Genomic DNA, 23960 nt, shown 5'->3' on the forward strand with positions numbered 1-23960 from the left:
CTCCAATGTTATGAGTTCTTGCGTTTCCAGAGACTCTCTGTATCAGCTGGCATATATTCAGTAACTGTATGAAATGCCAGGTTGAGTCAATAGGCTTTGTGCTCCTGTGTTTATGAGCTTCTCTGCTAAGTTCACAAACATAGCATGACAGAGGCAACTGTGTGTGTGTGTTTTGATTATTTATAACCTTCTTAGAGAGGGGCACTTCTACCTTAGTTTAGGAAAACAAAGACTGTTCGAGATAAACTGTTGGAGAGACATGGTGAAAATCTACAGATGTGGAGCCGAAAGTCCAAACTACAAATATATGGTTAAGCTACTCTGCTGGAGGACATATTTTGAATTTTTATCCCTTACAGAAAGGGAAGAAAGAAGAAAGAAAATTTAGCATGATGATAATCTTCTTGGGAGTGCTGAGAAGGATGTGAGAAGACCTGCCAGGACTCACTGGGGAAACAAGGAAAAGCAGACAGAGAGGAAAGTGACAATGGCAAGAAGAAGAAATTAGGATTCTCCTCCCCAGATCGACTAGAAGGATTTCTAATAAGGGTCCCCAGGTTTGGAGAGCATGCCCGGCACACAGCTAAGGGAAATAGCTGCATGTGACATGAGACTGGCATGTCCTCAGATGCCCAGTGGCAGGAAGAGGAGCAGACTACAGGCAAAGCAGAGGCCCCGGCGGCTGGGAATCCTGCCACCTGTGTGTGGGGTGGTGGAATGATGTGAGCAAGGGCCTTTGCTAATTTATCAGCTACGAGACCATGCTAACACTTTTGTTGATCAAATTTGTTAACATGATTTTATGCTCAGAGAATTTACAAGACGGACATTTGGGGTATAATACATGTCCCCAGGTCTAACACATATTAAAGCTGGGTATTTATATACAACAGTTAGTTCAGGCCTTCTGGGCTAGCAACAGGAGGGAAGAAGGTTTACACAATAAATTGTTAATCTGCTTAATGCACACCCTTGAGGAAGTGAAAGAGCCTGTGAAGTTGGCATCAAACCAGGCTTCTGTTCCTCTGGGTATTTCCACAGAAGATCATCCTCAAGCATCATAGTAATTCAAGCTCTGCTATCTATGGGTGGCTGCTTTCAAAACTCACGTGTACAAAGGCAAGCCAGTAACCCCTGCTGACTCAGGACCCAGCTTGGAGCTGATGAACCGAAGCAAACGAAGATCAGGGGCCAGCCTGGGGCAGATAAACCCAACCCATCGAGAATCTCAATGTGTAGAACTGAGGGTTCCCTGGGTTTTGCTTTCAAGGCAGTAGGCTTGTCAAGGGAAGAATAATGGTGGGAAATGGATGTGGAGGAAGTAGTAAAGCCAGCCTGTCCTTTGGCAGGCTGTCAGACAGTGAGGAGCCAGCCTCTCATCAAGCGAGTGCCAGACTAAAAGAAGGTCAAAGAGGAAGGACCATGCCTAAATCCTTCTAAAGGCCCACAAAGCCTGGGGTGCCTGAGTGGGTCACAACCAGTTTTGGAAGTAATTTCATCGGTGCCATTTGCACGTCCTGTGGAATCTTCTTAGAGGTACCAGGACAGAGACAGACACGTGTGGATAGTCAAGTGTGGCTTGACAACTCTGCAGGCTGGATAAGAACAGAGGGCACTTGGCAAAGCCCCGGTATGGAGTTACCAGGTATGGAGGGAGGAACGAGTTCCTTGGAGAGGAATGACATTAGGGAGTTGATGAGTCACTAAAGAATCACAGACACTATCAAGAACCACATTCCTACTGTGGGAGCTGCAAGGTCACACACTGCTTTCGAGGTACACCTATGCAGACACCTATCAGCCCTCAGTTGCCTCAAAATGTGAGCTAATCATAACACTTTCTGAGTGCAGACGGTGGGCCAGGCACATTAGGTAGAGCGCCAGTGCCTTCCTGGAATGATCTCATTTTAGCTTCCTGACATCCCAGGAGCAGCGAACCTGGCTCTCTCCTTGCCATAGGGCTTTGAAATGAGCCTTCCCCTCTGCCTTGAAGACAACTCTTCTTAACCCTGCTTCTCTTCATCTGATCAGCTCTGAGTCCTCCTTAAGGTCTTTGCTTAATTGTCACTTCCTTAGGGAGCTCTGACTACGTTTCTAAAAACTTCTGTTCAGTTTCTTGATCTTAGACTATTATGGGTTGCTCAACAAAACTTTCTTGATAGTGATGAATGTAAGGGAAGACAACATATTCATTTTTCTGTGGCATAACAATAATGAAACTAGTACATCGTGGTGCTTGCATATATATCACATTTATGCAAGACTTTTTGTAATTTTGGTTACTGACAGAACCCAATCATTTGAGACATAAACTTATGAATAAAGGTGTATTGATACTCACCAAACACACAGGGTTTGGCTCAGAGTCAAAACAAGCAGTTTGCAAATTGTGGTGGTTTAATTCCTGAAATTTGTTCTTCCACCACTAATCATCTGAAATGCTGAGTTCTGAATGTTTTTGCTTTTCAACAGTGATCTGAGTATTTGATAGAAATATATAAGTTTTTAATTGGCTTTCCACTGGCCACTAAAAGTTCTCTAAATGGTTGGGTAAAGCCCTCTGGAGGGCACCAGGCACATCAAGCGTGTTTTACATAATCAGAGCTCCCATAAAACCCACGTGGACCTCGCATGTTTCAGATGTGCCCTTTCTCCTTCTAAAAACACATCTTCTCATTTTAGCTAAACTGCCTGGATAGTAAAATTTTATTTTGTTGCCATAAAAAAGCTTTTATTATCAAAGCAATAAGGTGCAAGGAGGAGATTACCATGGCAAAGACTTTACAGTTTATTATATAGTTAATCACAGAGATAAAGTGTCATTTTAGAAAAATGTTTCCACTGTCTCGATTCCTTTCTATAGAAGACTAATAATGAAAAGAATCAGAAAGCCTCTTTAGTAGTAATAGATTTATCATTTTCTGCCCTTTGAAAGGCTCTTAAATCTGGAGACGGAGGCATTGAGTGACAAAACTGATTCATTTGGAAGCTTGAGTGAGTCATGTCAGGCCCAGTGTTCTTCAAAAATAAAGATGCCACCACATAGAGGCAGCCACAGCACCATCAATGTGGTTGTTAAGCTGGAGAGCAGAATCTACTGGTAGATACCGAGGAATGAAAGCAGAATTTCAAAGGAGAGGTGAAGAGCTCAATCTGTAACAACAGCCTGGGACTATCTGATCGCAGACAATTTTGCTGCGGAACCTTCCTGTGGAGAAAGCGCTTCAGCTGGAGCGTCCTCAACTCATCATGTGCCAAGCTGACAATGCAGAATGGGAGCATCAGGAGGGAGGCAGGCCCAGCAGGAGGGGCACGCTGTAGAAAGAGAAGGTGGGGACTGCTGTGGAGAAAGGATGCTAATGAATGCTGATGAATATTTCAGCCTTCCTGGCCTCTACCAAACAGCATAAAGCATGCCAAAGACTGATAAGCCCTATAGCCAGGCTTCCCTGCATAAAGAATTTCCATTTCTTTCACTAAACCTGAATTTGTTTCAAAACTGAAATACAATAATAGATGTTTTTTTTCAAATTGGTCCTTCTAAAGATTTCTTGAATTTAACAGTGTTACTTGGTAAACACATAAAACCCAGCATACATGTCTACAGCATGTAGACTGGGGTTAGCACACAATCCTTTGAAAAGCTGCCTACTAATCATGCCCATCCAGGAAATACAGTGGCGGTGCCCCAAGCATGAACCATACTGAACACACAAAGTGAAGTCAAAATCCATCTTACTGTCAATGAACATCAATAACTACACTCAATTGCCATTTGGGCTGAATTTTATTTCCACTTCTTTTATGAGAGGCAATGCAATGTGTTAATATTGTTTAGTCTGCATATTTGATGTTTGGAATCATACAAGGATTTGAAATAATGGTCAAATTGTTCATCGTACTGTCTGAGGTGCATTTCTGCAGTGAGACACAGATTTAGTATAAGGACTAATTCTCAACACTTATAACATTTTGGAGTTCTTCAAAAAGGACATTATTAATTTAAAAAACCACACAGGGATTCCTTTTTCTTATTGGAATTTTTAAAATGACAGAATAGCATAATCCCATAGTATGGACATCCTACAACATCAAATGTTCAACTGAAAAATCTATATTCCTATGTTTGGAATTTTACATATGACTTCGATGAACAATAGAAATTTTTATCTTTGCTAATTACTTATTAGTTCAGTTTCTTTCCATGGAGATCACTATTCAGGGAAAATAACTTGACTGTATTTCAGTTTCTATGACTATAAAAATGCAGACTCCCCTGCTTCCCCTTTTATAGCTACCTCTATGGAAAGAGAAACCATACTATTCTGTGGATGTTAATTGTCTTATACCACGAAGGTTCTGTTCAAGGACCTGAGTTACACATTGCTCTTCACATTTTTATTTCATTTTACATGCTCACTCTAAAAAACTGGAAAATATTAGAAAGCAGGATAAAATGAAACAAATTTCACTAGAAAAAACTGGAAAATATTAGAAAACAAGATAAAATGAAACAAATTTCAATATAAACAACTGGAAAATATTAGGAAGCAAGATAAAATGAAACAAATTTCAAAATAAAACAAAATAAAGCAAAATGCCCCTTTGTCTCAAGCACAAAATAGAGCCAACCATTCTGATCCCCGTATTTCCTTCAAAAAAAAAAAAGGGGGGGGTAGGGGAAGGGGAAGGGTGTTTATGTAGATGCCATCATGATTGTTGAACATAAATAACAGAAACAGAAACTGGAAGAAACTGATTTGGTACCAGAAGTGCTGGAACTGCTGGCCCACATTCAACCCAAGGCAGCCAAGCCTAGCATCCTCTGCTGCTGTGTGAAAAGGGGAGGAGAGGGGCCCTTCTCGTTTTGGCCCAGGAGGCTCTTCCCCACCGGCACCTCCAGTCTCAGGTGGTTACTGCCCATGGTAACGCCCTACCCTAGCCCAGGCTTCCAGAGTGGAGCACAAATAAAACATTACATTTTACGTACTCACTTTTTATTCTGAGTAGACTTTCCTCATCTTTAGTATACAGATTAACAGTAGTACACACGTATAATTTATAAATGAATTTTCTGATTTGAGAGGGATGTGCTCAAAACTCATTTGCTGATAAAGTGAGATCATCATCATTTTTGTTATTTTTACTTTTTTTTTTGAGACAGGGTTTGGTTCTGTTGCCCAAGTTGCAGTGCAGTGGTGTGGGTGTGATGTTGGCTTACTGCAACCTCTATTTCCTGGGCTCAGGCAATTCTCCCACTTCAGCCTCCCAAGTAGCTGGGACTACAGATGTGCAACACCACATCCAGCTAATTTTTGTGTTTATTGGCAGAGACAGGATTTTACCATGTTGTCCAGGTTGGTCTCAAACTCCTGGCCTCAATCAATCCTCCCACCTTGGCCTTCCAAAGTGCTGGGATAACAGGTGTGAGCCAGCATGCCCAGAGGAGACCATCACTATTGATGGAGGGAAGGTACTCCTTCCTGAGCACATTATGGTCTTTCTTGCTTCTGGTTCCTTGTGTTGCTTCTTCTTTTTTTCTCCCTTCTCCAATCTTGCAAATTTCTAGTCTTCCTTCAAGATCCTGCTCAAAGGCCACCTCTGCAATGGAACCTTTCCTAATGAGCCAAGCAGAGTTGATTTTCCCTTCCCCCAGCTTCTTTCCAGCTTGTTTACATCTGCAGCCACTGGACCATGGGGTTTCTTTCTTTCTTTTTTTTTTTTTGTTTTTTTTTGGAAAAAGACTGTCTTTATCCCTGTCTTTCTAAAAGTATTCCTTCAAGTGTGGTCTGCAAAACACCTACATTTGTACTCACTACACTCATTAAATGGAAGATTCTTGGGTGATACCCAACATCCACAGAATCAGAATCTTTGGGAATGGGCCCCTTGATGCTCCTCATGCACTCAAATATTTGAGAGGCAGTAACTTGACACACATTCATTTATCTATTAAGTGGATGAATGAAGAACTGGGAAGAGAGAGGTAGGAAAGGCATGGCAAGACGAGAAAGGTAAGGGGAGCTGTTTTGGTGGCAACTGTGGCATTCAGAACTGGCGGTCTCTTTGCCTTACTTCTCTCTTTATCAAGTAATAAAAAGTAAAAGTCATGATGAATCATCCCTCTCCCATAGCTGGAATCCACTGCATGCTAAATAAATAAAAAGTTGGAAAGGATAACTTATTCCCAGTGTCTTGGTGTAGAGGAAAGGACATTTCCCAAATGCCACTCTGGAAAAAAAGAGAATCAACCTTAACTGAATATCTCTGATGGGCCAGGCTAGCGATTTTCTAGGATGATGTGATAAATGCATTACTTGTATATGAATTTTCACGAAACCCCTAGAAAGTGATAACAATACTTCTGTTTTGTAGCTGAGAAGGAGTTAAAAAAACTCAACCAGCTTCAGAGCTAGAATATGTAGAGATGAGATTTAAACCTTATTCCATCTAACTCTACATCCCATGCCTCCTCATTAAGTGGTTAATAAACCTTGAAAAATGTGTCTTTTATTAGAATATGGCCTGGTAAGAATCAAGAGTTTATAGTCATGTAAGCATAATGTAGTACACATATAAAGGATACTATTTTATTGGCCTCTGGTACGGCCTTTCTATATGATTTGTTGCTGACTTAGCTGATAAACTGCCCCAAATAATTCCTTAGTCTCACTGTACCAGTCCAAAAACCAGAAATAAGCTCCAAGATCCATTCTGAAATTGTGATCCAGGACTCACTTTTTAGTATTTATTATATTGTATTTTATATTTGTATTAATATATAAGAACAAATTCATCTTTTTTCTAGCGAAAATAGACTATATTGCACATATATTTTTTTAAAAAGACCATACTCTAGTATCCTGTGGGGATGTGTAGATAGAACAATTTGCTTATTTCCTCTTTATTTTTCTATTTTATGATGAAAGCGAACAATTCCTTTTCAAAAGCACGTTCCTGGGCTGGTTGATTGGTAAGCTTCCATTTGCTGAAAAGATTCAGAAATCTTTTCCGATTTCAGGCTGAAATTAGAATCAATTTCTTGCCCTCCAGTTCTTATTGTGGGCCTTTACTCTGCAAAGAAGGCTGTAGTGCCAGCAGAGCTGACTGCCGGTGCCAAATGTGTGGCTGACATAACATATGGAGGTAATCCACACGTGTAGCTCAGGAAGGCTATTAATACGAGGTGCTATTTATGCTGGTTTCCTGGGGACTGTACCTAAACTGAAAAGGCCAGTTCAGTACTTTTTGTATTTATCAACCTGCTCTTCCTTCATGTCAACTGATTCATTCAGTCCTTGCAAGGGCCCTGGGGAAACATCTATTGCAGAGGAAAACCTCAGGGAGGAAAGAAAATAGGAAAAGAGAAGCTTTCACCTCCAAAGAGTGAGCTACATCTATTTAGAAAGACACATATTCACAAACGAGGCAAGATTTGAAATATACTGCACCACAGGGACTTGCCTTAGTCACAAAGTCACGGGAACCTTGAGTTTCTCCATGTTATATGGGTATTTGCCCTTTCCACAGTTTCAGAATAGATCCTGGAGCTGATTTTGGTTTATTGGACTGGTGCAGAGTGAGGAAAAGGAGTCATTTTGGGCAATTTGTCAGCGAGACAGCAACAGAAACCATACATATGGCTCTCTTGAGGCATAAATATATTTATTAGCCTCTTTCATTATTGTCTCTTGGTGTCTCTTGCAAGCAAATATTCATCCCCATACTCTCTGTTAGTTTAACTTCTGGCACAGAATATTGGGTGTGGGGAGAAGGAATACGTTTGTTTAATTTTCTTTCTATGGTGCTTTGTGCAAGTCACAAGCAGGTGGGCACTTAGAAAAATCACTTGATGAGAAGGAAAGGGATTAGTCAGAAAGTCTGGTTTGTATGGATTTTGATCAATGAAAGGATTGTATTCATTTCCACAGCAGAGAGACCTTTTATTAAACGTCTTTTAAAACAAACCATTAAAAAACACAATCCAAACTTGATTTTTTTAAAAAGCAAAACCAAAAATACAACTTGATCTCTTTTGATTTTTTTTTTTTTTTTCTGTCACCTGGGCTGGAGTACAGTGGTATGATATAACTCACTGAGACCTCTGCCTCCTGGATTCAAGTGATTCTCCTGCCTCAGCTTCCCGAGTAGCTGGAATTACAGGCATGAGCCACCACACCCGGCTAATTTCTGTATTTTTAGTAGAGATGCGGTTTGACCATGTTGGCCAGGCTGGTCTCAAACTCCTGTCCTCAAGTGATCTACCTGCCTCAGCCTCCTAAAGTGCTGTTATTACGGTTGTGAGCCACTGCACCCACCCATTTGTTTGTTTTTGAGACAGGATCTTTCTCTGTCGCCCAGCCTGGGATACAGTGGCATGATCATGGCTCACCTCACAGCTTCAACCTGTGGGCTCAAATGATCCTGCCACCTTAGCCTCCAGAGTAGCTGGGACTACAGGACTGCACCACCACGTTCAGCTAATTTTTAATTTTTTTTTTTTTTTTTTTTTTTTTTTTTTTTTTTTAAGAGATGCGGTCTCCCTATGTTTTTCTAGCTGGCTAAACTTGGTTTTTCTCTTGACTACATGTTTAGTCTAAGGAGCTGGCAAAATCTATTAATTGCTTAACACATTCCTGATAATTAAACAGGGAATTGAAAGCTTTTAAAAATTATTATATAACAGTGCTAAGTGGCTGAAAAGGCTCCTAAAGGCAGCTCTCCTCCTGGTAATCCTATTATAAACATGCCTTATTGAATGGCACAGAGAAAAGTGTCATCTTATTACATACAACTACACTATAGCACTCCAGATCCTCTGCAGTGTTTACTATCATTTATTTCAGCCATGTTAGTTTAACAATGGAATCTTGACTTATTACTCATGCTTATATCAATATCTTCCATGTGACTGAACTCAAGAGCCAAATTTGCTTGTTGTCACAGCATCTATTCTGTGACACAGATCTGATTCTAGGACCTCTTTTGCCTAATACATATTTTTCCTATGCTTACCTGTTAAAGTATACACAGTGCCACAATTACAATAATTCTCCTAATTAAGACAGAGTAATGAAATGGCCAATAAGTATTTGTTCAACCACTATGGCACTGTAATACATGTAAAAGACTTTCTGTTTCATTTGGCTTAAATAGCATAATGGCTGGCACACCTGGGTATGTCACTGGAATCAGAGTAGTTGTATATATGCCAGGTAAGCCCAGGAACACCAAGTAATATGGCTCCTGGCTGAAGCCAAAGAAGAATAACCAACCCCAGAGGCAGACATTTAATGGAATAATTCCTTACTGTATTTATCTTTACCTGTCTCAGATCTTCATCCTAATCCTGGTTCCCACTGCAATATTTGGTTTTATTGCAAAATGAGAAAAAGACTCAGGTAGAAATAGAATGGCTAATGAAAATGACTGCCTATCATTAGCTACAACCTTCAGTTCTTAATTTTTCCATTTTCTTCTAAGGACTAAGTAGAATTCTATAATGAGAAACAGACGATAAAACAAAGCCCTCAATTTTCTACACTTCAGTATAATTGTTTTTCTGATCTTGAGGAGACAAAAATGTAATTTGACCTTTAAAATGTGTAGCGAGTGGGTCTACATTTCAGGCACTATGGAAAAAATATTTCCTGCTGCACTGATACGAAATAAGAAGACAAATATAGTATGTTTCTTTGGGTATGTAAGTGATTGGAAAGTCCCTGTTTCATATCTCCAGTGGTGCTTAGGAGGCAACTGCAGGCAGGAGATGCTCAGGAGTGTTTCAAAGGGAGGCACCTCCATCCTTCCTTCAAGGAGCTCCAGGAGAACCAAGGTGGCAGGACAAATGAGGCATTCTTCCTCTCATTTTCCTCTCACCCAGGCTTTCTCAGCACTACTGACATTCTGGGCCAGATACTTCTTTGTTACGGGAGAGGTGGGAGAGGTGGTTAGCAGCATCCCTAGCCTCTACCTAACAGATGCCAGCAGCACTCTCTCCATGTGGCTGTGACAACCAAAAATATTTCCAAATCAACTGTCTCCTGAGGGCAAAATTCTCCCATTGAAAACCACTGCAGTGGCCCTAGGCATATCACTCCCTTTGCAAGATTTTCAACCAGTAGTTTTCAATCACAGATGCCAAGAGAATTATCTGTTTTTGCTTTTCATTGAGACAGGGTCTTACTCTGTCACCTAGGCTGGAGTATAGTAGCATGAACATGGCTCACAGAAGCCTTGAATTCCTGGGCTCAAGTGACACCTCCCAGCTCAGCCTCCTGAATACGTGGGACCACAGGCACACACCACTACACCCAGCTAATCAAAACATTGTAGAGATGGGGTCTCTCCCTGTTGTCTAGGCTGGTCTTGAATTCAGGGGCTCAAGCAGTCCTCCTGCCTCTGCTTCCCAAGGTGTTGGGGTTGCAGGCATGAACCACCATGCCCTTTTTTTTTTTTTTTTTTTTTTTTTTTTGGTAGTGCTGTTGCTTTTGAGGGAGTCTCACTTGCTGCCCAGGTTGGAGTACAGTGGAACGATCTTGGTTCACTGCAACCTCCACCTCCCACGTTCAAGTGATTCTCCTGCCTCAGCCTTCTGAGTAGCTGAGATTACAGGTGCATGCCACCATGCCCAGCTAATTTTTTGCATTTTTAGTAGAGACGGGGTTTCACTGTGTTGGGTAGGTCTTGAACTCCTGACCTCAGGTGATCCACCTGCCTCGGCCTCCCAAAGTGCTGGGATTACAGGTGTGAGCCACTGCGCCTGGCCTGTTGCTGTTTTTAAAAGCCTGGTACAACCATTATCTCTGGGGATGTCATTTAGGCAAGGCAGGGCTATAAAGCTCTAGGAGTTTTTATTTATCATGTACACACATACACTTTGTTACGGAAAGAAGTAGATACTAATTTATAGGTATCATCTTGTAATGTTAAGTTGTTCACAAAGATAACACATAAAAAACCCAAAGAACGGCCGGGTGCGGTGGCTCAAGCCAGGAATCCCAGCACTTTGGGAGGCCGAGGCAAGCAGATCACGAAGTCAAGAGATCTAGACCATCCTGGTCAACATGGTGAAACCCCGTCTCTACTAAAAATACAAAAAATTAGCTGGGCATGGTGGCGCATGCCTGTAATCCCAGCTACTCAGGAGGCTGAGGCAGGAGACTTGCCTGAACCCAGGAGGCAGAGGTTGCGGTGAGCCGAGATCGCGCCACTGCACTCCAGCCTGGGTAACAAGAGCGAAACTCCGTCTCAAAAAAAAAAAAATAAATAAATAAAATAAAATAAAATAAAATAAAATAAAATAAAATAAATAAAAATAAAAAATAAAAACCCAAAGAACATAGAAAAGTCAGGCTTTTATCATTGAAAAGCCAGGAATCACAAGAAAGCAGCTAAAATTTGGAGGATATGGGCAAAGAAAAAAAAAAAAACCAGTATTGCAAGAATCAACTGTGAAAAACCTGCAAAAGTGATGGTCTTATTTGGACTCGAAAGAAAGGGGCTTCAAGGATATATGTTTCAACAATTTTAGATTTTCTGGGTATCCAAGGGGCAGCAAACTGGGAATATGGGACAGACGATTACATAGGTGGTTCTGATACTCAAGAGTGCCACTGGAAATTTCCCACGAGAGACCTCAAGGTCACATCCTAGGAAAAGTGCACAATATTTAAAGTGTCAATGGTAACATCTGCTTTGTATGTGGGGCCACCTGTTGATCACCTTGATACTCTGTATGTAGTTTTGCTTGACTGTCAACAGGGCTTCAGTAGCAGATGAGAAGGATTTGAGGGATGAGAAAGATAAACTTATTTCAAAATAGCTTTATCTTCTGTTTAAAAGTCCCACTCATTCTGTTGCCCAGGCTGGAGTGCAGTGGCATGATCTTGGCTCACTACAGCCTTGACCGCCTAGGCTCAAGTGATCCTCCCACCTCTCAGCCTCCTGAGTAGCTGGGACTAAGACAAACTACCACACCTAGCTATTTTTTTTTCCTTTTTGTAGAGACGAGTTCTCGATATGTTGACCAAATGGGTCTCAGACTCCTGCTTCAGCCTCCGAAAGTGCTGGGATTACAGGTGTGAGCTGCCTTGCCCTGCCAAATTCTCACTTTTAGAGTGATTCTTTTGGCTGGGGGAGTTTCAACAAAACATTTGTTAACATGCAAATATGTCACTTTGGGAGGGAGGATACACAATGATCAAAGGAATGAGTTTAGTAGTTACATAAGACAATTGAGTTTTCTTAGTTAAAAAGAAAGAGAAACTGCTCTTTGGAGTGGAGACACCATTGTAAACGCCTGTCTTTATTGAGGTGAGGAACCCTGGCCTGCAGGGAGCAGCAGGAGGTTTACCCTGTCTGCTGGGAAGGAGGAAACTCCAAGATGCAGGAAAATTGGCAGAGGAAGGGGAAGTGGGCCAGGGCTCAGGGTGCTGGGAGCTGAGACTCCTGACCTACTTTCAAATTCTGCTTGGGCCAGACCTGGCATTGCTTCGGGAAAAAATAAACACAAAGTATAGGAACACTTCTGGCCCACTGATATAGAATGCATGCTTTCACAGATTTCCCTTTCCACTTTGAAAACAAAGCTGCCTAAAAGAACTGTTCCCTCCAGCCCCCATTCTCTGCAGCCTCTTTATGCTTCCCCACACCCAGCACACACCCTACCCCAATGGCTCATTACAGTCTTCCATTTTCTCAGAGTGCTTTTAATTAGATGTTAAATTGACAATAGCACCTAACAATTTTTACAGCTCTATTTTGGAATACTTTTTCCCCCAGCATATGGTGGAACTATCAAGTATTATTCTCCTTCCTCAATGTTTTTTTTTTTTTTGAATTTAATGTTTCATTGCTCATTTTAAGCCTTCGCAATCAACTTGGACACACACACACACACACACACACGGATTTGTGATGAGAAGCTATGCTAGTTTGCATATAAAGCAATTAAATCTGGCAGCTATGATTCCAAAGGATGAATATTTTCCAGTTGTGGTAGGAGGCCAATCATACAGAAAAGAAACAAGCTGTTTCATGTTAGTTCCTGATGTGACTTTTCACACATGCTCATGTCGCAAAATTTATTTTCTGTTAAGATGTACTGTGAGAGCATTGTGTCATCTTTGTTCCCCTCTCAAATCCCCAATTCTTTCTGGGAAAATGAGAATTATCTATGTTATGGCCATGCAGCCTTATGTAACCGTGTCCTGCTGAGATGCCAACTTTGATTTTGTATTTTAGCTACTTAATGGTTTTCTTCAGTAACTGTACTGAGCAAAGTATTCTTCACATCCCAGTTGGAAGAGAGAGCATTTCATTCATTTTACCTTGATGTGTGCTCGTTTGGTATCGAGGATGTGCAAACAACAGCTTCCTCCCAGCCTTTCAAAATCATCATTCTCATGAATTCCAGCAGCACTTTTCAGGGAATTTAGTCAAGCAGGGCTCAGGTCCTTATGCTGGTACTTTTTGGTAGCAAAGTGAATATTTAGAGTTTCTGACCAGAGTTTTTAGCTCTAAACTACGTGAAATGCTTGTTGAGTACTTTGTGGTTAGGATAGCTGGGTGGCCCAAAGAAAGGAGAGTAGAAGAGGAACTGGAAATGGAAGGTACACATCCATGCCACCTGTGCACCATGCGCAGTGACATCTCTCTCAGAACCAACACTCTTTCTGGCAATCTCCAGAGGACTTATCCCATGTCCTCCAAATCTAGATATGCCTCAGGATGTAATCCTGAGACAACAACTGTATTAAAGTACATTCTAATGCACCTAGAGTTCATTCAAAGTTTTCTCTAATGCTTACAATGCAGGATTTCACCATCAATAAGAAAATTTCATTTAAAAAAATGTTCTAAGCTTCCATTTTCAATTTTGTGACCTGATATTTCAAGAGCACCACAATCCCTAAAATTCATTTTCTTTCCCTTAGAAAACAAGAGGGAGGCTTTATTCAAGTATGTCACCATGTTTGCTGGACTGCAGGCTCATTTGGAACAGAGGCAAGGTTTTTCCATTTGGCAGACATACATGGTTGATTTTTAAAAGTACTTTGGTTTTATTTTTAAGTTAACATTTATGCAATGATTGTGGGATCATTTTTATTAAGGTTTAGATCAGAAAATAAGTGCTGGTGTTTACTCATTTTATAGCAACAGCATACAAAAAATGGTTGATCTAAATGTCTTCTTCGGTTTGCAAAAAGAGTGCCATTTTGTTAAGTAGGTGGCTTTTAAACAACAGCACTACTTGGCAGCGCTCATTCAGAAGTGATTCTTTCCATCAGTTTAAAACACAACCTGAATTACAAGCAGAGAAAAAATATACAATTTCCTTGGGTGCTGACTTTCCTGGCCCCACACTTTCAGCTCTTGAGGAGTAAAACTCTCACAGAATCTGTTATAAATCTCAAGACATCTCACGACCCATGTGATGTTCATTTTACTAAGAAATAAAATAAAATAAGAAGTACTCAGAGCAGCTGGAGGAGAAAGAGGTAATTTGAGGGCATTGCTACACTTTGTCAATTAGTGTGTGAGTCACTCAGATGGAAGGTATCACACAGAGGCCTCAGAGGAAGAGTTTATTCTAAAAGGCCACACAAAGAATAAGACGGAGTGGTCTTCTCTGAACAGCTAACTAATGCCTTAGACAGGGGTTGGTGAACTATGACCCTCATGAGCCACATGCGGCCCACTGTCTTTTTGATTATCTAGGGCTGCCTTTGAGCAGCAACAGCAGAGCTAGGTAGCTGCATGGAGACCTTAAGGCCACAATGCTTAGGATATTTACTAGTTGGCCCCATAGAGATAAAGTCTGCAGACCCTGGCTCTAGAGAACAGGCCTGGAAGCTGGCTGTACTTCTAAGTGTTAGGGTAACTTACCTAAAGACAGATTGGAAAGTTTTATGACTATAAAATAATAGTAAGAACAACTATAGCATCTTTAATTTCTCATATTCTTGGAGTTGCTTTGAACAATTAATTAGGTTATCATATGATCAAACAGAGAGGCCTTCTGGTGACATACAGATGCTATGACCGGGGTGGGGGGGAGGTAGATGACTCCTCCCCTCAGAGGGCCTCTGAGAGGCTGAATGACAACTGAAGGAGAAGGTTTTCTTTCAAGTTCCTGCTGTCTTCTGCACCCTTAGGATCTTATATGATACATAGCAGATGGTTTAAAATTCATGCATTTTAGATTAGATTAGTGTTAAGCCTAATTCTTAGTTTTATACAACTCCATAGTTTCTGCTCAAAAGCACTCAATGCCAAAGCAAGCACCTGGAATAGGAAAAACATGCAGAACATGTGATCAAGTTCTAGAATCATGGAAAGCCAAGGAGACGCAGGGAACATGTTACATGAGCCTGGGCATGGTGGATACGTGCCAGCCCTTGGACTTTAGACAATCTGGCAGCTGTGAGGGGGTCATCTTTGCTGCCACATGGAAAGATGGTGCCTAAAAAAAAAGCCAAAAGTGGGCAGAGCTAGGAGACTGTGGGAAACACTAGGAGGGGGAGGAAGGAGAGAGGGTGAGACAAACCAAGTCCTGATAACATAATGAGGATTTACAGCCAAATTTGTCTGAAGGAACCTTCTGAAATTTTCATGTATATTAGCCAATAAATTCTCTTTTGTCTTTAACTAGTATGACTTGGTTTCTGCCACTCGAAACTGAAAGAGTCCTAATACACTGAGAACATTCTTCTACTGATAATAACTAAACCTTTACTAACAGATACATTGTTTCAATTGTGGACATTAGCAAATATACAGGGCTCAAAGAAACATTTTCCATCAAAATCAGTAGCAAGGCAAGGCAGGACCAAAACCATATTGGTGCACCATGTTTAAATTCTAGTCTTAAAGATACCCAAGAATGGGATTCTGTCACTAAGCTTATGTGAGATGTTTCTGAATTTCGTTAAGGGAATTCTTATTTTATAATTATGGTGCTGGAAATTATTTTGTTTTCCTAGTAGCATTCGTGATATTAGCCTTTCAGCAATTTGTCAAAAATATTATTTTTTGAGATTTCGTTCTTTGTTGGGGTTTTGTTCTACATCATTCATACAGTTTGGGGCCAACTTCAAACTCCAGTGCATTACATCTATCGGGTTTCTTTTTATTCAAATATTTTATCTTCTTTTTTATTCCCAAGATATATGCTACTGCCTGCAGGGCTTAGAACCATCTGCTGGAGAGTTATTCTGTGATGCTTATATATTAAATAAACAATGTTTTCCATCTGATACTTTTACCTATTTGAACGACTCAAGTGTCACACACTTACAGTTTCTATGTTGAATCACTTACCAGTTGTGTAATTCAGCAAAGGCAGCTTTGATTTTCTTCACAGAACTATCCACTTCTTCCTTGATCATGACGCGATATCTAGTTAGAGAAACAGTGCAGCGTTGCAAATCCTTCACTGATTTCTCAATATTTGGGCCTAAAATTGATGTCAAAAAACATTATTAACGTGAGCATTTTATCCTTCATTTGTAAGATAAACAACAAACAAAGCAACTAGCCTAGCCCACCAAGAAAAAGGGATTCGTCTTTTGTCTGGTAAAAGTCCCATTAGGAGAATGTTTGTAACCCAGTGTGGGTGGTTTGTGTGGCACCTGAGGCTGCTATGATTTCACCAATGGGGTCTCTGCCTGGGCCATCTAGGGTATACTTGTCTCCTGTACTCTTCAAAAGGAGGCTGTGATCATTATGTTCTATTACAAACTGCAGTGCCTTAGAATCTGATATGTCTAAAGACCATTTGCGCTGCTGGCTCTCTCTATAAACACCACTCTGCATGGTTAAAAGCCAGCAGGGCTTTTGGAAGAGGAAAATGACACAGAGATTGCCAGAGGTACAAATGAGCTAGAGAGAGGATGGGACACTGGTGCCAGGTATGTTGGCACTGGCCCTGTCATCCAAAGCCAGGCCTGTAATAAGAGCAGCAGCACTGAAAGCAGCTCTGTGGGTGCCCATCTCGCCTGATTTCCTAAAATTGTCACCAGGGTCTACAGGTAGTGCATCACAAATAGGCAGATTGTACTTAACACAATCAAGGCCATGTTTCTTAGAAGTAAGAAGTCCCCCTCAAGAACGATGAGAAAGTAGATCAAACCAAAGCCAAGGAAATCAGATACAGCTGAGGCTGAATGAGAAGAATACTATTTAATCTTCCGGGAATCAGAAAGGGAGTGATTTTCATTTTTAATACGAGTTATGTATCAAGTATATCCAAGCTCAGAAAAATCATAAAAACCCAGTGTGTCAAATATAAAACCCTCTTCCAGTGTTACACTGTCTGTAAATTCTAACACAGAACTGAATTTACATGGGGAAGACCATATCTGAAGAACACACACCAGCCTCCAGACTCATCTTCTTTCAATGCAATTCAAGCACTTGTGTATCAGGGAAACACGAGTCCCTTTCAGCACTTAAATTTTTAAAAGAGCTCCTGCATGAGCACTTGCTTTATAAGATATTAGGATAGAAAGTATTTGTGGTACAAGTTTATCCATGCCTACAACAAGAAGAATGGTCTCAGAGGTGCAGAGAAAAGAGATGTAATTCCATTGAAATATTCAAGACCTTTGATTACATGGGAGGAATCACATCTGCCTTTCCATCTATGTGGGTCACAGAGAAAAATGCAATTTCATGTGCATCTCTCTTCACTAAGCAGCATCTTTTGGAAAGTTCTGTCACTCTGGCACTTTTCTGTATGTGCAAAATATGTTGAATCATTTTTGCAAAAAAAATCACTTTACCTCTTTTCTTTGCCAACTCATCTGGCTTTATTTCAAGATGAGCTGCAGGGGCATTGGACTTAACAGGAGATGTTTTTGCCTTAGGCTTGCTTGGGTTACAAGGCTGCTCAGCTGACCACTGTAGGCCATCTGACCTCTCTGTTGTTCCATGTATAGGTTTGGGGTTCCCATCTAAGGATAGTTTCTGTTGCAGTAGTCTGTTGCCTTCTGTAAGAAAACACCAAATAATGACTGTGAAGTGATAAACTAAAAACACTTATGATAAAGTGATGGAGGATGCCAAGATTTCTGTTTTTGTTTACATGTTGGCAATAATGCCTTTCATTGCAAACAGCCAAGAAACTGTTTAAAAAGAATCCCCAGAAGATTAGAGGATGTACTAGAAGAGCCTTGTATTTTGAGTAGGAAGACCTGGGCATGTTTTGGCTCTGGTAATTACTTGCAGAGTGACCCTGGGCATCTCTGAGCCTTAGTTTCCTCATCCATAACTATCCAGGAAGGTTATTAAGAGGCTTATAGGAGATGAGCAGGGCCTTTTCCCTCCTGCAATTCCAGTAAAGGCTATGAGTCTTTAAGTACAATTTCATATTGAGGCTATAAAAATGTAGCCCTCCTATCTCCAAGTGCTACATTAATGTCTTGTGATATTTTATTCTGAATTAATGAAGGCAGAGAGTGATTGGAGAGAGAGCAAAAATGAAGTGACAACAGGTACTATAATCATTGCATCTAATTTATGAAGGGCTTAAATCAGAAAACATCATCATAATATCTCAACTATATTTAATATCTAGGGAGTCAGATTCTCTCTGGAGCTTTAATAGATGTGGCAATAAATTAGCAGGATGTTGCTTTTGGCATCTTTTAAAGGTAGGTTCCTATTTAGTTATTGCTGGAGTGAATTAAATGGCACATTAGTGGCTTGAAAAGGAAATGTATCACACTTAACATCTTACTACCAGAAAGAACTTTGGGTGTGAGAAAGAGGAAGCCAGTATGCTTTTGAAGGCCATGTTCTTGTAGAAAGCTTGAAGAGTGCAGTTTGAATCTGGGAGAACCAAGTTCTGGTATTCCCTATGTCCTGGATGACCTTGTGGGAATGCCGTCACTTCTCTGGCTGACTGGATTGCACTCAGACAGAACACAGTTATCTTTGTGAAACCCAGCCTTTTCAGATAGTCACGTTTGCCCCACTTCTCTCTACTCCCATGTTGCCTTGCTTTACTTAAAACCATAGTACTATGATTATGTTTTAACACAAGCCTTCCCGTATCTGCCCCTCACCCCTGCCTTGTAGAGGCTGCGATCTTCCCAAAGGCTAACACTGAGACCAGTTCTTTTTTGAAGCCCTAGTACTTGTGTCTGTCTCAATGGCTTTCTGTAGAATTATGATTAAATTAAAGTACATTTGAAATGATTTCATGGAAAAATTAAAAAACAATGAACATCTTACCTGACATAGTCACAAACATTACAGAGACTACACTTAAAAAAACACAAAGGAATATGATCTAGGTCGTAGTCAATTTGATTTTAGACATTAGTCCATTCATGATCAATATAATTAGACTTCAGTTGAGTCCATCATTCGTAACTTACATATCAAGAAAGTACAACATACTTTTTATGAGCTGAATGATGAATACCCTTAAAAATTTACTCAGAGTACACAATAAAATGTTCAGCAAAGGTAGTAAATGAAGTACATAAGTACTGAAAACAGCATTTCCTTCAGTAATAAAACAGATGCAACTGGTAGTATGCAATTTTATCCTTAGTTATATTGAAGTAGAACTTCACTATAAGGCACTGGCTGTCAAACTCCAGTGTGAAATGAGTTTCACAAATATTAATAATGCCAACAAATATTAATAATGCCAACATTTGCTCAGCTTCTGATGAGGGCCTCAGGAAGCCTACAATCATGGCAGAAGATGAATGGGAGCCAGCGTGTAGTGAGAATGGGAGCAAGAGAGTGAGGGAAGCAGTGCACATACTTTTTAACAACCAGATCTCACATGAAGTAACTGAACAAGAACTCGCCTATCATCAAGGGGATGGTAAACCATTCATGAGGGATCTGCCCCCATGATCCAATCACCTCCCACCAGGCCCTACCTCTGACACTGGGAATCACATTTCAACATGAGATCTGGAGGGGACAAACATTCAAACCATTTCAAATTTAAAACACAGATCTTTGTGTATAGTGTCATAAAGAGATCATATTCCTGAAAATAATGGGATTTATATTATAGCTTAATGGAAAAAATGACCTTAGAACAGAGGTAAAAAAATTATTGAAATAAAATGCAAAAGAATTTTAAATGGAAGCCAGGCATGCAAATGAGCATGGGCTCATTAACCTGGAGCTAAAAACATCTTGTTTGTGTATCAGAGAACTGATATGTGGTCTACTGGTTCATTTCAACATTCATCCAACAAATATTAATTGAGAAACGTGAGTAGCAATATTTTTTTTAGGTCCTGAAAAGCTGTCTTATTACTAGTGGAATCACTGAACATTAAAATTGTCAAGACCACTTGCACATATTTGCATACTGGCTGTACAGATCTGTCTTCAAATATAGTAAAACTCTGGGACTTTTGCAGATGAAAACTGGTAGAGAGTTATAGAGCACAACAGATATGGTGACTTTCCTCTAACGTTATAGGCCAGAAATACCATCAGCTCTCTATCTATCTGGAGTCCACTTGTAAACTTCAAGAGGTCGTAGCTCAATGGGGGCTGATTCATACATAAGCCTCCACTGTCCAGTAAGATAGCCACTAGCCATGCGGCTATTAAACACTGGAAATGTGGCTTGTCCAAACTGAGATGTGCTCTAAGTGTAACATATATGTGGCAATTTGAAAATTTGGTACAAAATTAAAAATTTAAAATATTTCTTTAATAACTTAAAAATATTGACTACATGTTGAAATGCTATTTTTGATACATTAAGTTAAAAATAATATATTATCCAATTAATTAACCTGTTAACACTTTTTAAATGTGGCTACAGAAAATATAAATTATATACATAGCTTGAGTTAAATTTCTATTGGATAAACACTAATAGGATACACAAGGAGCATCAGATTGTTGATCTGCAGTGCATAATCACTACTAGTTTATATTCTAAACGAGGATATTTCTTTTAGTGAAGCCTTAAAATATCCTCTGCAATTTCTACATGAGAAAAGTGGTGACAGTGATGTATGTCCTTTTCATCATTACTGTATATATATATTTGGTATCTCATAGGTACATAATAAATACTGAATGAGCGAATCAGTGTTACTTCAGTGCTATGCAAGCCTATGGCCCTTCCAATTGTAGGGAGCCTAGTTTGATATGAGTCTCTGGGTGTGTCTTTATCTAATATTCATCAAATACTTGAACCATAGTAGCCATATCTTGGAAAGAAAAGTTATCTCTGGAAACACTCCATCTGCCTAGATTTCAATAAAAATTGCATACATTTTAACTTAATCCTTGTCCATGTATCTAAAAATGGCTTCTAGAAGTTTGTGTCTTTCAATTTAACTATTAATTGAGCCTTCCTTTTATTAAAAACACTTATCAAATCCCAACATAAATGGTATATAATGTACTGAGTTACTACGTTTAGTTTCTGATTCAAGGCCTGGACAGACACATATAGAGAGTGCACGATGTATCAACTCTGGTTTATTAATAGGTAATAAATGAGAAATAGATGTCTGACCTTAATAACTAGTATGTAAAATGTGAAAAAAGTTCAAATCCCAAATGTTGGTTGCTAGAGTTCAGGAATACAAGTGCTTTTTTTTTTTTTTTTTTTTTTTTTGAGTCGCTCTCGTTACCCAGGCTGGAGTGCAATGGCGCGATCTCGGCTCACCGCAACCTCCGCCTCCTGGGTTCAGGCAATTCTCCTGCCTCAGCCTCCTGAGTAGCTGGGATTACAGGCACGCGCCACCATGCCCAGATGATTTTTTGTGTTTTTAGTAGAGATGGAGTTTCACCATGTTGACCAGGATGGTCTCGATCTCTTGACCTCATGATCCACCCGTCTCGGCCTCCCAAAGTGCTGGGATTACAGGCTTGAGCCACCGCGCCCGGCCTACAAGTGCTTTTTAATATATTGAACTTGTATCTAGCAATCTGGCTAATTTCCTCATTTGTTCTGGCAGCTTTATTTATTTTTTTGGTAGATTTCCTGAGATTTTCTTTCTATGTACACAATGACGACATCGGTAATAAGGTCTAACTTCTTTTCCAATCATTCCTTGCCTTATTTTCTTGTCTTATAAATTCTAACTACAAAGCAGAATGAGCATCATTGCATTGTTCTAGGTCTTAGGGAAATTGCAGTCAGTATTTTATTATTACAAAGCTGTAGAGTTTCCATGTATTTATTAGACTCAAGAAGTTCCCTTGTCTTACTACTTTGCTGACAGTTTTTGTCAAGTGACTTTTTTTATTTTACACACTGAGATGATAATATCATTGTTCTCCTTTATTTTATTAATTAATCATATTATGTCGATTCGTTTTCAATGTTAAACAGAAGTTCAGTTCCTGAGATTACCCACACATACTTGGTTATGGTGTATTATCCTTTTATATACTGTTTACTTCATTTGTAATGTTTTGTTGAGGATTTTTGTTCTGTATTCATTAACAATATTGTTCTGTAATTTTCTTTTCTTGTAATAACTTTGTCAGGTATTGATATGAGTTATGCTGGCCTCATAATATGAGTTGGGAAATATTCCCTTCTTCCTATTTTCTGAAACTGTTTAAAGTTGCAATTATATTTCTTCCTCAAATATTCATGAGAATTCACCAACGAAGTCAGCTCGACCTGGAAATTCTAATTATGAATTTCTTTGCTAGGCATGGCGTTATTTGGATTTTCTATTTCTTCTTGTGTATTTTGGTAGGTTGTGTCTTTTAAGAATTTGTCCATTTCATTTAAGTTTTTGGATTTATTGGCATGAAGTTGTTTATAATACGCTGTTGTTAGCTTTTAAATGAATGAAGTGTCAGGGTTAATTTTATTCCTGATATTGGAAATTGGTTTATTATATTTTCATTATGATTGAGTTTAAAATTTTTCACATATCTCTTGTGAATTTTTCTTTTTGACTAATGGATTGCTTAGAAGATTGATTAATTTTTAAACATTTGGGGATTTTCTAGTTATCTTACTAGATAACTATCTTATTGTTAATTCAGTTCTACTGTGTTCAGACACCATACTCTTAAGATGGTGTTTCAAAATCTGAAACTTATTTTATGGTCCAGTAACTGGCCTACTTTAATGTAAATGCCATATTCTCTTGAAATTGTTGGGTGTGTTGTCCTATAAATATCAGTTGGCTCAAGTTGGTTGATGGTGCTGTTCAAATCATCTATGATCTTACTGATTTTTAATCTATATGTTGTATCAATTGCTAAGAACATGCTATTAAAATCTACAGCTGCTGTGGATTTGGATTTGTCTCTTTCTTTAGTTCTATATATTGCTGCTTCATGGATCTGAAATCATTAGATGCATATTCATTTACAAGTGTTATGTCTTTTGGATTAATCAAACAACATATTACTATGAAATGACACTTGGATGTGGCTTGCTGTTTTTCATCAAATTCGGATAAACTGTGTCTGTTATTCCTTCATAGCTTCCTCCTTCCCCACCCCAATTTTCTCTTTGCTCTCCTTCTGCAACTCCAAGTACACCTATGTGAGACTGCCTGATACTGTGCCGTAAGCCACTGAGGCTCTGGCTTTGTTTGTTTCATTCTTTTACTTTTTTTCTCTGTTCTTCAGTTTGCATAATTTCTTTTGACTTGTCTTTAAGTTAACTCATCCTTTCTTCTTAATTGTCTGAACTGCTGCCAAGTACATCTGATGATTTAAATTTTCTTTATCTTCATCCATTATATCCATCTTTTTTTTTTCCTGTAAAATTCTCAATATATTTTTAATTGGCAATCTTTGTCTGCTAATTCCAACTTCTGTGTTGTCAATGGGTCTGTTTCTAATGAGTAACCTTTCTCTTCATTATAGGTCACATTTTTCTGCTCCTTCCCATGTCTAGTAATTTTTAAAACTGGGCATTGACCATTTTGGTTGAGGACTGAGAACCTCTAGATCTTCTTTTCCTTTAAAGAGTTTTGACTTTT

The 23960-nt window shown here is 39.5% G+C and overlaps 1 protein-coding gene across 5 annotated transcripts in view; it reads right to left on the reverse strand.

The window, feature by feature from the left end:
- SPATS2L (spermatogenesis associated serine rich 2 like) overlaps positions 1 to 23960 on the reverse strand; it is a 170789-nt gene that overhangs the window by 20516 nt on the left and 126313 nt on the right. For 4 of the 5 annotated variants that reach the window (XM_010336460.3, XM_039469500.2, XM_039469501.2 and 1 more), the window contains 2 exons: positions 17787 to 17993; positions 16324 to 16459 (listed from right to left, as the gene is read on the reverse strand). In XM_010336460.3, coding sequence (XP_010334762.3) covers positions 16324 to 16459; positions 17787 to 17993 — 343 coding nt within the window. The remainder of the gene's footprint in view (positions 1 to 16323; positions 16460 to 17786; positions 17994 to 23960) is intronic. The other variant, XM_039469506.2, reaches the window with a different exon arrangement.

The sequence above is a fragment of the Saimiri boliviensis genome, chromosome 5, assembly GCF_048565385.1.
Source record: "Saimiri boliviensis isolate mSaiBol1 chromosome 5, mSaiBol1.pri, whole genome shotgun sequence".
NCBI classification, from domain to species: Eukaryota; Metazoa; Chordata; class Mammalia; order Primates; family Cebidae; genus Saimiri; species Saimiri boliviensis.